The 13,724-nt window shown below is 37.3% G+C and overlaps 1 protein-coding gene across 2 annotated transcripts in view; it reads left to right on the top strand.

Annotated features, from left to right (window-relative positions):
- LOC129748101 (protein Star) overlaps positions 1 to 13,724 on the top strand; it is a 103,230-nt gene that overhangs the window by 51,208 nt on the left and 38,298 nt on the right. For both annotated transcript variants that reach the window (XM_055742578.1, XM_055742577.1), the window contains exon 2: positions 2,303 to 2,799. In XM_055742578.1, coding sequence (XP_055598553.1) covers positions 2,310 to 2,799 — 490 coding nt within the window. In that variant the 5' untranslated portion in view covers positions 2,303 to 2,309. The remainder of the gene's footprint in view (positions 1 to 2,302; positions 2,800 to 13,724) is intronic.

The raw sequence follows: 13,724 nt of genomic DNA on the forward strand, positions 1-13,724 counted from the left end.
AAAGTTACCTTAGGTCACTTTCTGATGGATCTACTTTGACGTCTGGGTAACTGTTATACTAATTTGACCCTACTTCTACTAGTACACCCAGCAAACATTTTTGAAGGTATATTTCTCAACAACTTTGTTATACGTTTCATATACATTATAGAATGATCGTATGGAACACGAAAAAACAGTATTTACCTACCAAAGTGGAGGCAATATACATACAAATTTTTAACTTCAGGCTAAAGCGATAAGAGTATACGATTTTGACACCATATTCATACATACTGAAAGAATGCAAGAGAGCACAAGTTTCATGTTTGCTGGGCACCTAGTTCGGCTCGACGCAAACAATTGGTAAAGCACTACTGGTATAAAGACTCGAGCTCCCAAGCTAAATGATGCATGATCACAACATTCAAGCGAAACAAGTAACACATTTTATGGGATTTCATCCTATTAGATAATTAAGCTTTAATGGGAATAGGAATGGGTTGGGAATGGGATGAGAATCGGATGAGAATCGGATGAGAATCAGATGAGAATCAGATGAGAATCAAATGAGAATCAGATAAGAATCGGATAAGAATCGGATGGGAATGGGATTGGAATGGGATGGGAATGGGATGGGAATAGGATGGGAAAGGGATGGGAATGGGATTAGAATGGGATGGGAAAGGGATGAGAATCTGATGAGAATCGGATGCGAATCAGATGAGAATCGGATGAGAATCAGATGAGAATCGGATGAGAATCGGATAAGAATCGGATGAGAATCGGATGGAAATGGGATGAGAATGGGATGGAAATGGGATGGGAATGGTATGAGAAAGGGATGAGAATCGGATGAGAATCAGATGAGAATCGGATGAGAATCAGATGAGAATCGGATGGGAATGGGATGAGAATGGGATGGAAATGGGATGGGAATGGGTTGGGAATGGGTTGGGAAAGGGATGGGAATGGGATGGGAATGGGATGGGAATGGGTTGGTCATAGGATAAGAAGGAGATGGGAAGGGGATGGAAATGGGAAACAAGAAAATGTTTTTCTGTTGCCACAGCTGCATACTGTTGAATATCTTAACCGTTGGTTGTTTGCCAGGGGGAAACAAAGAAATGTTTTTTTAATGCCGGTTTACATACTCACACAGCGACAGTTTGCCTGCTGGCTGAGTTTTTCCATCCTGCTTTGTCTTGTGTTCGGTTTATTTAAGGCATAAGCAATGCGGTTCCAGCGATGAAAAAGCTTGTTAGTGCCGAACCGGCATAGACTTTTATGATAACTATACCTCCAAGGAAGATCATTATTGGAGTAGAGTCTGATTTGTGGGTGTGCTTAGGTTTTATAGCTATTTTGCAGGGCATTTTTACAAACATTTTATTGAATAACGCTTCATGACAAAAACACTTTATTACTCTTTCGTAAAATACCGTCGCTAGCAAGTCTATTGGAGTTCAAATTGTTACTAGGGATTCATTTTCTGTAGATTTGTGATTGTCGTGTTATTTCGCACTTAAATAAATCTTTTTTATCTCAAGCAGATTCATACAGGATGTAAACTTTTATAAGAAGCTCTGATTCCACACATCCTCAATTATGATGAAAAGCTCCTTGTACGTGCAGCTGTCAAGTTTAGTCCCGGTTATGCATTCTTCAAAGCCTCTTCTACTTATAACACCCCATCCAGCAGCTGATGATCATCAGATGACAACAAAGGCACTTATCTTCTAATGTGTACCTACATATAGTGTAGTGGAAGCGCTCAATTTGCCCTCAGCAGAGCTTCAGAGCTGCCTTTCGCCCGGTCTCGGATCAGATCGGACCAAATGATGCATTATTGTGCCAAAGAATATGTTCGACGACGACGGATGACACATCTGCATATAAATGGTCCCCGGTAATGGGCGAACGGTTTTGTAATGAGAGGTTTTAGTTCTGCCTACCTTATTTTGTGCGCACCCGCCGTTTCGTTCAAGAACTGCACAGACAAGACAAGTGCCACGGTATGTTCTCCAATTTCAAGTGGCAACATCCCGTTCGTCCCGCATAAGTTTTTTTTTTATGAATTCTCTTGCGTGCTTCTCCTCGTCATTGGCAGCAACACAAAACATGATCGGAAAAGGGTTCTTATTAAAGTTTTTTTTTCTCTCGGGTAGATAACAGATTGTGATATTTTCCATTGTCCTACCTTAGAAGTAGTTTTTGCAAAGTACCGTTTGTCTTGATTGTTCCATGGATACGGTTTTTCCCCCTACCAGCTACACCTCAAGCTCATCAAATAATTCATTTTTTTTCGCGTTTTCAATTTCAGTTATGGAATGAGGACAAAGGTCCCGAAACCAAAAGAAAAAATGACACCTGGCCAGCAACAAACCCCAGAAGAACAACCGCAGCAGATTCCAAACATTGCCGGAACGATAACCGATCTCCAACTGAGCCAGAGCAACCTGCACAAGCACCATCAGCACATCAGCGGCAACGTCCACAATATCTCCACCACCCACTACATGCACAGCCACCATATGCACCACCATCTACCTCAGCTGTTGCCGTACTCGTCGTCGGTGACCGGCGGAAGCACCGGACTGCTGACGGCGGGTTCCGGCGGTGGATCCGGACCGGGAAGTGGGCCGACGAATAATAATAACGGTGGATCGACGCCGTCCACACTGACCAGTGGAGTTAAGCTACCCGTTAAAACGTCACCCCTAGGACCATCCCCCTTCCGACAGTTACTTCCGGTGGCGCTGTGTATTGTGTCGTTTGCCACCGTGCTCAGCATATTGGTCATCTACATGGACACTACCGGTAAGTGCGCTTGGATTTCAGCAATATTTCTCTTACGTACAGCGCATACTGTTACTTGTTGGAACGCAAGGAGAGATAATTTGTCATTAACATTTACCTTTGTTAGGCCGATCAACACATTCAAATTATAAAAATGTTCAAAACTTCGCCAGAAAATTTTTTCTTAAGAAGGCTCTAGAGCAGGGGTGAGTAACCTCTTGAAGCAACGGGCCAATATGAACTTGAAATCTTTCCAGTGAGCCGCGCCCAAATAAATTTTGCCCCTGGAGTTAGGCATCACATGTAACATTTCTCCGAAATAAGGATGGGTGATGAACAAGGTGATTAATGGGGTTTGAAAAAATCAAAAAATATTTGCAATGCGAAATTATATTCACTGATTTGTTTTTAAAATTTTGGAAGCTACAATGAACGCACTTTTAATGTTGTTCAGTTCTTGAGCTTACGAGTTTCTCAATTAATAACGAAATGTCCCTATTTACCCCTCTCGGGGAAGTGAATAGAAATTACTGCTTGAAAAATGATAGGAAAAACCTTAACTTTTTTATTTCCTTTGATTCAGTTGGATTCAGGTGCATAAAATATTCCATCTTAAGCTGCCCGGGAGCATAAAGAGCTGTATTTGACAGAAACATGACGAGAATATCCTTCTTTTCGGTATCGTTTTTTATCAGCCGAAATCGAAAAGGGACATTATTTATTTTTAATCAATTTTAAGTAATTCAAAAATTTTAAATGTTATTTAAAATTTCAATTAACTGAAACATTTTCGCGAATATTCGGAAAAATCATTTGCATTCTTTTATATTAGAAACGAAGATTTTCGTAGGTCTTTTCATGGTTCGTAAAAAGGTTTAAACTGTTAGGAGGAAAAAAAAATCCTTTGTTATTCGACCTGATTTTAATTTTAATTATTCGTCATCACTTCAATTCAAAAGTGTTATGAAGCTTAATCACATTGATATTTTATAGCGAGAAAAATATATTTTTAGGAAACACTGCCATCTCAGCGTTGGATGTTTGGTATAATTTTTCTATGAAATTTCTCAAAATATCACGACAGAAACTTTTTGGGTCAAATTACAGAATTATAGATATGGTTCTTATAAAAAATTCCGAATTTTTGTCGGAAAATTTGATATGACTCATGTCGATAAGAAATCTTAAATTGGTCACTCAGACTTTAACATTCAGCTTTTCTCATTTTCGTCAATTTTCAAGAATTGAAAAAAAATATCTGCTGAGCATATTCATCGTACAACTTTTTCTTTATCTTTATCTTGAGAAAAGCTTTGAGGGACGCACAAACTTTCATCTTCATTTTTGTTTAAGTAACGAAATGTCTTAACTAAACACATCAACTAATTAAGCACATATATAAAATAACAAGTAATTATGTAATATGTAATTAAAATTAGAACTCCGATTTCTGATCGATTTCTGCATATGAAGTGTTGTCAGAGATTCGTTTTTTACCTTAGAGAGATTTCGTGAATCGACGAACCTTAAAATATTAAAATGGTTCAGAACAAAAACTTACTTTAAATGAATAAACTTCCAATTAATAAGGTAGCATAGCAGCGATTTTTGGGGCTTATCTTCTAGTTTATACTAGAATTTAACATTTTGACCCTTTAGTGAAATTTTTTATTAATATTTGGTTCGGTTTGACAAGGCCGAACTGAGCGTCATCATCCTGAAAAAATGTTAAACAACAATTTGAATCTCATGAACATAACCAAAAAAGCAAATATGATTGACGACATTTTCAGGGTGGCCACCCATTCGGGAAAAACGGGAAAAGCGGGAAAAAGACGGGATTTGAAATCCAACGGGAAAAAAGCGGGAAAAAGCCGGGAATTTTTTTCGAAAAATCGGGAATTTTTGGCTCATTGAAAGTCTATTCAATGAAGATAAGTCGAAATAGGTCGGAAAAAGTGGAAATGGATTGACAGTTGATCACCAGTAGACTGGCCCAAATTTGTATGGGATGATTTTTACAACATTGTTTTCAACGCGGCACCCCCTAGATTGGTGCCTTTAGGTGAAAAAATGACTTTCTGAAAGTTTCAGGTCATTTGGCAGAAGCACGAGCTGGCACAAAGGACTTGAAATTTGTATGGAGATTTTCAGCAAAATGTATGGAAAATCGACATACCTTCACTCTTTGTTTTCTAAAATAAGTTCCCAGTATGCTAGAAAGCTCAGAATTTCAGGAATTGTAGTTCAAATAATGACAAACAAGTTTGTAGAAGATTATGATGCGATACGAGTTGACTGTGATGAGTTATTTGCAATTGAATGTGTGATTTTTTTCGCATTTTATCGATATATCGTGAACGGTATATAGGTGGATTATTAGTACTAACTTGATCGCATTGTCACACAATTAGATAACAGATAGAAAATTTGGGTCCTCGGCATAGTTGCAACTATTTGTAATAAAATAAGCTACAACTTTGCCGGGACACAAATTTGGTATATTTTATTCTCATTGTGTGACGATGCGATCAAATAAGTGCGATTATTAGCCCATACACCATTCACGTTATATCAAAGAAATGCGACAATCACACATTCAATTGCAAATAACTCATCACAATCTACTCGTATTGCGTCATAATCTTCTACAAACTTGTTTGTCATTATTTGAACTACAATTCCTGAAATTCTGAGCTTTCTACCATACTGGGAACTTATTTTAGAACACAAAGAGTGAAGGCATGGCGATTTTTCATACATTTTTCCGAAAATCTTCATACAAATTTCAAGTCCTTTGCGCCAGCTCGTGCTTCTGCCAAATGACCTGAAACTTTCAGAAAGTCATTTATTCACCTAAAGGCACCAACCTAGGGGGTGCCGCGTGGAATATAAGGATTTTTTTCGTTATGGGCCAGTCTAATCACCAGTGTCTTTCTAATTGACTTCGACCGATTTCTACCAGGTCGAAACGAATCCTCCTGCCAAGCTGGATCCGTTTCGATTAGTTTGAACTTGATTCATTGAACAACAAAATGATGTTCCCGAAGAGCCAGATTGCTTATCGAATAGAAATGGGAAGAACATAAATAAGCTTTTGATTCCACACGGTATTGCTCTCTATTTTTTGAATGAAGTTTTCAATTTACCACAGAATTGCAGCGAGTTCGTATTAGGATTTGACGAAACGTTAAATAAAATTGTCAGAAGCAACAAATGGATATTGGTATGCGCTTCTGGAATCAAAACACAAACCTAGTTGAAGCAAGGAATATTGGTTCTACATTCTTATCGTCAACGCGCTCGAATGACCTTCTGAATGGCGTGAAACTATTGCCATATTCGTTTTCATCCTGGTGGTGCACCGGTTGTGCACCAAGTGCTGTCAAAGCGTTTTTTTTATATGAAGATGACAGCAGTTGGTGCACAACTATCTTTCCACCAGATGAAAACGAATACGGCATATGTTTTTCGAAAAATCCTGATCTACTGAAACGAGTGATCCAGTATTTCATGGATGGTCCAGCAGTAAATTGGAAAATGCTCTGCTCAAGGAACTAACTAGCGAGATTCAAGAACCTGTTTCAAATCCGGCGTACGAGATTCTCACCATTGGGAGCTGTGGACTGTACATAAAGCGTTCAAGGAGGGACTTAGAAAAAGTGAATGCAATTTGGATGAATTTTTGAGAACGTAAAGGACAGTAACGGGTTCAACTATATTTCCGTAAAAATATTGTAACGTTCGCTGGGTGGGAAATGAACGCGTTGCAGAACGTGCTGCCAAAATGTTACCGTACCTCAAACGGTTTGTCGACGAGGTAAAAATAAACAAGAGGAGAAAAAGTTTAAGGAAAACCATCCAAATTTTAAGCGGACTTTTCCATCAATTTCCCGGTCGAAGGTATTCGACATTGTTGCTAAAGCTGCAGATGATAATTTTCTGGGACCAAAAATAAGTGTTTATGTTACTGCTGCTTCGACTGTTTAGTCCTTTCTACGCGAGTATCAGACAGAAGCACCTATGGTTCCGTTTCTCTTCGATGATTTAATCGAGCTTGTAAGAGCATTGATGGAAAAAGTTGTGAAGCCTGAACGGCTAAATGTAAAATCAAAAACGTTTATTGGAATTAAACTCCGAAAAATAAATCTTCTACCTTCTGGAAGCGTTGAAATTCGATTCTCAACTAAAACGGCAATTAAAAAAAGCAAAAGAGTCTGATCATGTTTCCGACAAAGATATCCTTGTATTCAGAAATAGCTGTCGTTCGTTTTACTGTGGATTTTTGAATAAAATGGCTATACCATCTCCCTTGTCTTATCCCATCACTCGGTATTTATCGTGCGTTCATTCCGATGTGATTGCACACTATCCAGATATTGCCAAAAAACGTTTAGACCTGTGTCTAGAAGTACTTGTTGACAAGCAACACTTAAGTGGAGCTTGTGCCGATAAAATTAAGGACGAATTCGGACAAGTATGTGCAATACCTTCAATAAAAACATCATTTCGGGATATCGAAGAAAAACACAACCATTGGACATTTTTTTAAAGGAACTTTTTGGCGAACCGTAAAAGGAGTTCTTCAATTTGACGACCTTATTGATGAAAATTCTAATTTTGTCTCACGGCAGCGCGACGATGGAAAGAGGCTTTCCCGTTAACGCGAAATGCTTAGTTGAAATCAAATCGAGAGTCTGACAGCCCAACGTATCGTACACGACGGAATCAACATGTCAGGGGGAGTTACAGCTATAACGGTAACGAAATCGTTAATCCAGTATGTCCGCAATTCTCACTCGAGATATATCTAGTTCTCAAAAGCAAAAAAAATGGAATAAAACCTGAGAAAAAACTATAGCGAAACAGAAGCGAGATGCAGAAAAGGAGGCTAAGGAACTGGAAGCGAATAATTGAAGGTGCTTTCCGACGCTCTTAGAGAAGCAAGCTTAATGGACGAAAAACTAAAATACTATAAAATATATGAGATACAAATAAAATTGAAAAATAATAATCATCTAATCATAAAAATGATGATCTTTTGTGTTTTCGAATCGAGTGAAACAGTTTTAAAAATTTAAAAAAAATGCTTACCCTGCTTATTATGATTTTTAGGTTAGACAGTACTTAGGGATGAATAACACGATAATGTTAGAATCCCAGAAAAAAAAAACAAACAAAAGTTCAACATTACTGAAACAAAAACCATTTAAAGATCATTTACCACTAAAAGAAAGCTTAATCGATTTTCGTTTATATGGTTTCAAAAATCAATACTCGGAATTTTGTTTGGTTTGTTTCTGTTGTATAAAAAAGGGAATTTCGTGAGACCATGCGGGAAAAAAACGGGAAAAATGCGGGAAATTAAAAATTGATTTTGAGTGGTCACCCTGCATTTTCTTTCTTGGATTAAAAACTACTGATTCTAGTCCTTTCATAAATTTTGTCTCTTTTAGGAATGATTTTTACATTAAACTGAAGTTTCTCGAAAAAATGCTTATGAGGTCTAATCAGGTTGGTAGAATTCCGACAATTTGTCCTCCAGTGTAAAAATAAAACTCATCAAATATATTCAGATGACATGTTAAGGAGCAAGTAATGTAAATTTTTGTGCCATTTTAGTTGTATGGATAAAATTAACCAGGAACCATCAATTAAAATTAAACCAGATTTAAGTTGAAACGATTCAAAAAACCAATCTATTTTCTTGAAAAGCATAGGGTTTTACAAAGTTTATGAAATACATTCACATAAGATTAAAATACTACGTTATTTGTAACTCAATTTTTCTTATTTCCGGCTGTTTTAAATCATTTATACGAAACGTGCCATTTAATAAAAATGATTTTTGCTACAATACACCTTTTAATCATATTCATATTCATCACATTCATCATCATACTTACAGAATTTCCGAAGAAACAAAATACCTCTATTCTTTAAAAAGCTAGAAGTTTCAGATTGTAAATTACTTTATTTCTCTAAATTCATAACTGTTTAAAAAAAAACATAAATTGCCCAAGTCAGTACCATTTCTGTTAATTTCAAACATTGCGCGTTTTCTCACTATGATTTTCGAGTTTTGTTAAAAATTTTGTTGAAATCAACACTTTAAAAAAAAAAAAGTTTAAAACCGTTGAATGGAGCTTTTAAGACTGATGTTTTTTTGGTATTTGAAAATCGGGAATTTCGTGAGACCATGCGGGAAAAAAGTAGGGAAAAAATCGGGAAATTAAAAATTGAAATTGAGTGATCACGCTGGATTTTTTAACATCGCAAACAGGTGCTTGATATCCCTATTTTTTGCAAACCACTCCAGAGTGGTCAATTGGCCGAAAAGGAGCTTATCGACAAAAATTTTTACCGTAATGGGTTCCCACTAGGAGATCCTTCGGAAGATCCAGAACGACCGTAGGAAGAAAACGTTGTTGATTTTTCAGTACAAATTATTAAATTTTTCCATACAAACCCCAAAGTTCAAATTTACTCATGTAAACGTTACTTAAAAAAGTCGGTTCCACAGAGAATCCAAATTAATGTTGATTTTTCAATACAAATAACTATATTTTCTCATATTTACAAACCTTAAAGTTCAAAATTTACTCGTGTAAATGTTACCTAAAAATTATGGAAAAAATCATGGATGAGTTTTGAACCAAAACGAAATTTTATAAATCTCAGGGTTTGAGAAATTTAAAAATGACCCCAAATCGACTTCGTCTATTGTCACATAATCTTTCTTTGAAGTTAAATCATGAGGATAAAAAACAACTCTGGAATTTGAGCATTTATTCATTCTCGGCTTCTGAAATTGTTGTAACAACCAAAACTTTTTCAGATGAAATGCAATCCGATGACCATTTGTAAGGTTCCGATAAACTTTTTTCGAACCCCTTCGACTGGCTAGACGTTTTTTTCTCTTCTGAATGAGCCAAAACCCTTTTCCAAATGTGTTTGAACTTGCCTTCGTAAAAAACGGATATTTTTTGTGCAGCATTCGGCAGCCTAGTCTTTCAAGCAAGAAAATCCCATGAACTAGTCTTTTACATGACAATGAACTTTAGAGCAATTTTAGGTTGCTAAGAATTTTGAGTGATAATGAGTAACATATGGTCCCACAATTTTAGAATATTCGTGATCGTTCGCTAACTTTGCCTACAAATTTATGGTGGTCAGGCTCTAAGTTCATGAGAAGATATGCTGTTGCTTTCTATTGATTAAATTGCAATTTTTCTTTCCCAAATGTTGAAGCTTCTACCCATGCTTCAAAGTATTAACTACTTTTCGACCTCATCAAAACAAAATCACAACCGCCAGACATTGATCCCAACGAACGGTAAAGCCATCGTCCGAGTCCACCGAGTAAAAATGCCCTATCTATCGGTAGTACGGGGAAACGAAGGAAAACGACAAAAACCACAGGAAGAAAAAAGGTATCACGACCTCCAACAACACATAATGTGGTTGTTTGGTAGTCATTATATGTTGCCATCCTCCCTTGCCATTCCCGCTTTTACAACTTCTCGTCGAAAACCACGTTACTAGTAGTGGAAACCCAACCACGATATAGACCTTGCCTAATATTTGAAAAATGAACTCCCCATCCCCGGTGATGATGATGATGGTGTGGTGGGCTCCCCACAGTTGGTGCGTATAAAAGCGTACCCAATCCGGTAGATCGAATTTTGTTCTTTTTAGGGCCACGACTTCCACTAAAATACCACAAACGAGAGAAAGAAGTAGAAGAAAAAACACGCAGAATTTAGGTGATCCAAATACGGTGGGCATCTATAGAGAGAAAAAAAAGCCCAACCTGCTGCTTGTTGATGAATCCGAGAAGATAAAATGGTTAACACCGGTAGTGGATTATTTTACACACAGGTTGTTCTGATTTTTCGTCTCCCTTTTTTGCCATTTCATACTTGATGTGAGCTGGGGAAAACCGTGGGGCTCCAGAATGTTGACCTTGGGTTTTTTTTCTTGAGTTATTTAGATTTGTATCAAGAATATTTTCATTCCAATCGAATTGTGTTGATTTATTTTTGACAGAAAGCTCTTTACAGCCATATTTTGTGAAAAATTACCTTAAAATGTTTAGTTATTTTTTGCTCAGAAAAATGCTGGTCAAAAAATTTTAGGTCAGGAAAGACTGAAACACCATGGTTGGGTCAAACGGACACAAAATTTTCCACAGGTACCTATTTCAATTGTTTTATTGTCCTCCAGATGTCTCCAAAATACCCTGCCACAAGCATTTGTCAGTCGGAATGCACTCAGATTTTTTGAAATATATATACTCTGAAGTAAACGAAAATAAATGTACTTATTCACAATCTTTCCGGTAAAGTTAACCATATCTACCCAGTGTCCAGTTTTTCTGCCAAATAGCCGTTTTACCCGACCATACAAAAAATTGTGATTTGTAAGTATGTTTAAATAAGCTGTAAAACAGTATCAACGAAAGAATTTTGATAATGCCGAAGATGAAGACGATACCAAAAAAACCTAAACTGCACATCTTCAAGAAGACTGCAATGAAAAAAGCAAAATCTTAATTTCCATGACGATTTTACCTGATGGTGTCCGTCTTACTCGACTTTATATCAAACAGTTGAACTTTCTTTTCTATTTCATGATATTTCAGATCTTGCAGAATCAGACTTCTTTTTAGTTTCATTGCCTTTTTAATGTGAATTTCAACTACATATAGCTACTGCGGGAAGGATGCCTGTCTCGCATCATATTCTTTACAAACTTGATAAACTTAAAGCGTTTGAAAAAAATGTCTACGACCTGTCTTTTTCAGTCGTAGTAGAATGTGGATGAACTTGTGGGAAATGGGAAAGACTTGAGTAACTTAAAAAAGTCACCTTCGACAGTCCGATTAGTTCGGAATATCGCGAATCGCGAACAATTTCTCCAACGAGAATCAGCGTGGAGCTGGGTTTTTGATTTCCGGTAGAACTTGAATTCCAAACTGCCACCAAGCTGTTCTCTCGACTCGTGTATTGGTATTTTTCATTTATAGCAAGCTGTCCTCTCAACTTGCTTATTGGTGTTTTTTTCCATCTCTAACAATCTGTCCACTCAACCCGCTTGATCATTAAGCTGTCCTCTCAACCAGCTAATTGGTGTTTTTTCCTAATTCTATCAAGCTGTCTTCCCAACCCTTGATCACCAAGCAGTCCTCTCAATTTTCTTATTGGTGTTTTTTTTTTCATTTCTATTAAACTGTCGTCTCAACCCGCTTGATCACCAAGCTGTCCTCTCAACTCGCTTATTGGAGTTTTTTTTCGTTTATAGCAAGCTGTCCTCTCAACCTGCTTGATCACCCAGCTGTCCTCTCAACTCGCTTATTGGTGTGTGTGTTTTTTTTTTCATTTCTATCAAGCTGTCCTCTCAACGCGCTTTATCACCGCGCTGTCCTCTCAATTTTCTTATAGGTGTTTTTTCAATTTCTATCAAGCTGTCCTCTCAACTCGCTTGATCTCCAAGCTATCCTTTTAACTCGTTTATTGGGCTTTTTTCATTTCTATCAAGCTCTTCTCTCAACCCGCTTGATCACCAAGCTGTCCTCTCAATTTGCTTATTGGTGATTTTTCAATTTGTATCAAGCTGTCCTCTCAACTCAGTTGATCACCAAGCTGTCCTCTCAATTAGTTTATTGGTGTTTTTCTTATATCAAGCTATCCACTCAACTCGCTTGATCACTAAGCTGTCCGCTCAATTCACTTATTGGAGTTTTTTTTTCATTTATAGCAAGCTGTTCTCTCAACCCGCTTGATCACCAAGCTGTTATCTCAATTTTCTTATTGGTGTTTTTTCCTATTTCTATAAAACTATCTACTCAACCATCTTGATCACCAAGCTGTCCTCTCAACTCGCTTATTGGTGTTTTTCTTGCATTTCTATCAAGCTGTCCACTTAACCCGGTTGATCACCAAGTTGTTCGCTTAACTCACTTATTGGAGTTTTTTTTTCATTTCTATCAAGCTGTTCTCTCAACCCGCTTGATCACCAAGCTGTTATCTCAACTCGCTTATTGGTGGTTTTTTCATTTATAGCAAGCTGTCTTCTCAAACTGCTTGATCACCAAGCTGTCCTTTCAACTTTCTTATTGATACTTTTATTTTTTATTTTTAGCAAGCTGTCCTCTCAACCCGCTTGATCATCAAGCTCTCCTCTCAACTCGCTTATTGGTGTATTTTCTCATTTCTATCAAGCTGTTCTCTCAACCCGCTTGATCACCAAGCTGCTCTCAACTCGCTGATTGGGGTATTTTCAATTTTTATCAAGCTGTCCTCACAACTCGCTTATTGGTGTATTTTTTCATTTCTATCAAGCTGTTCTCTCAACCCGCTTTATCATCAAGTTGTCCTCTCAATTGCTCATTCATGTTTTTTTTTCAATTTCTTTCAAGCTGTCCACCCAACCCGCTTGGTCACCAAGCTGTACTCTCGACTCGCTTATTGGTGTTTTCTCCTATTTCTATCAAGCTATCCTCTCAACCCGCTTGATTACCAAAATGTCCTCTCAATAAGTTTATGTGTGTATTTTTTCCCAATTTTTATCTACCTGTTCTCTCAACCCGCTTGATTACCAAGATGTCCTCTCGACTCGTTTATTGTTTTTTTTTTTTTAATTTATAGCAAGCTATTCACTCAACCTACTTGATCACCCAGCTGTCCTCTAAACTTGATTTTGATTATTGGTGTTTTTTTCATGAAGTTGTCCTCCCAACCCGCTTGATTACCAAGCTGTTCTCTCGACTCGCTTATATTGGGGTTTGTTTATTTACAGCAAGGTGTCCTCTCAAATCGCTAATAGGTGTTTTTTTTTCATTTCTATCAAGCTGTTCTCTCAACGCGCTTGACCATCAAGCTGTCTTCTAAATTTACTTATTAGGGTTTTTTCCTATTTTTATCAAGCTGTCCATTCAACCCGCC

This window comes from Uranotaenia lowii, chromosome 2 (assembly GCF_029784155.1).
Source record: "Uranotaenia lowii strain MFRU-FL chromosome 2, ASM2978415v1, whole genome shotgun sequence".
NCBI lineage: Eukaryota > Metazoa > Arthropoda > Insecta > Diptera > Culicidae > Uranotaenia > Uranotaenia lowii.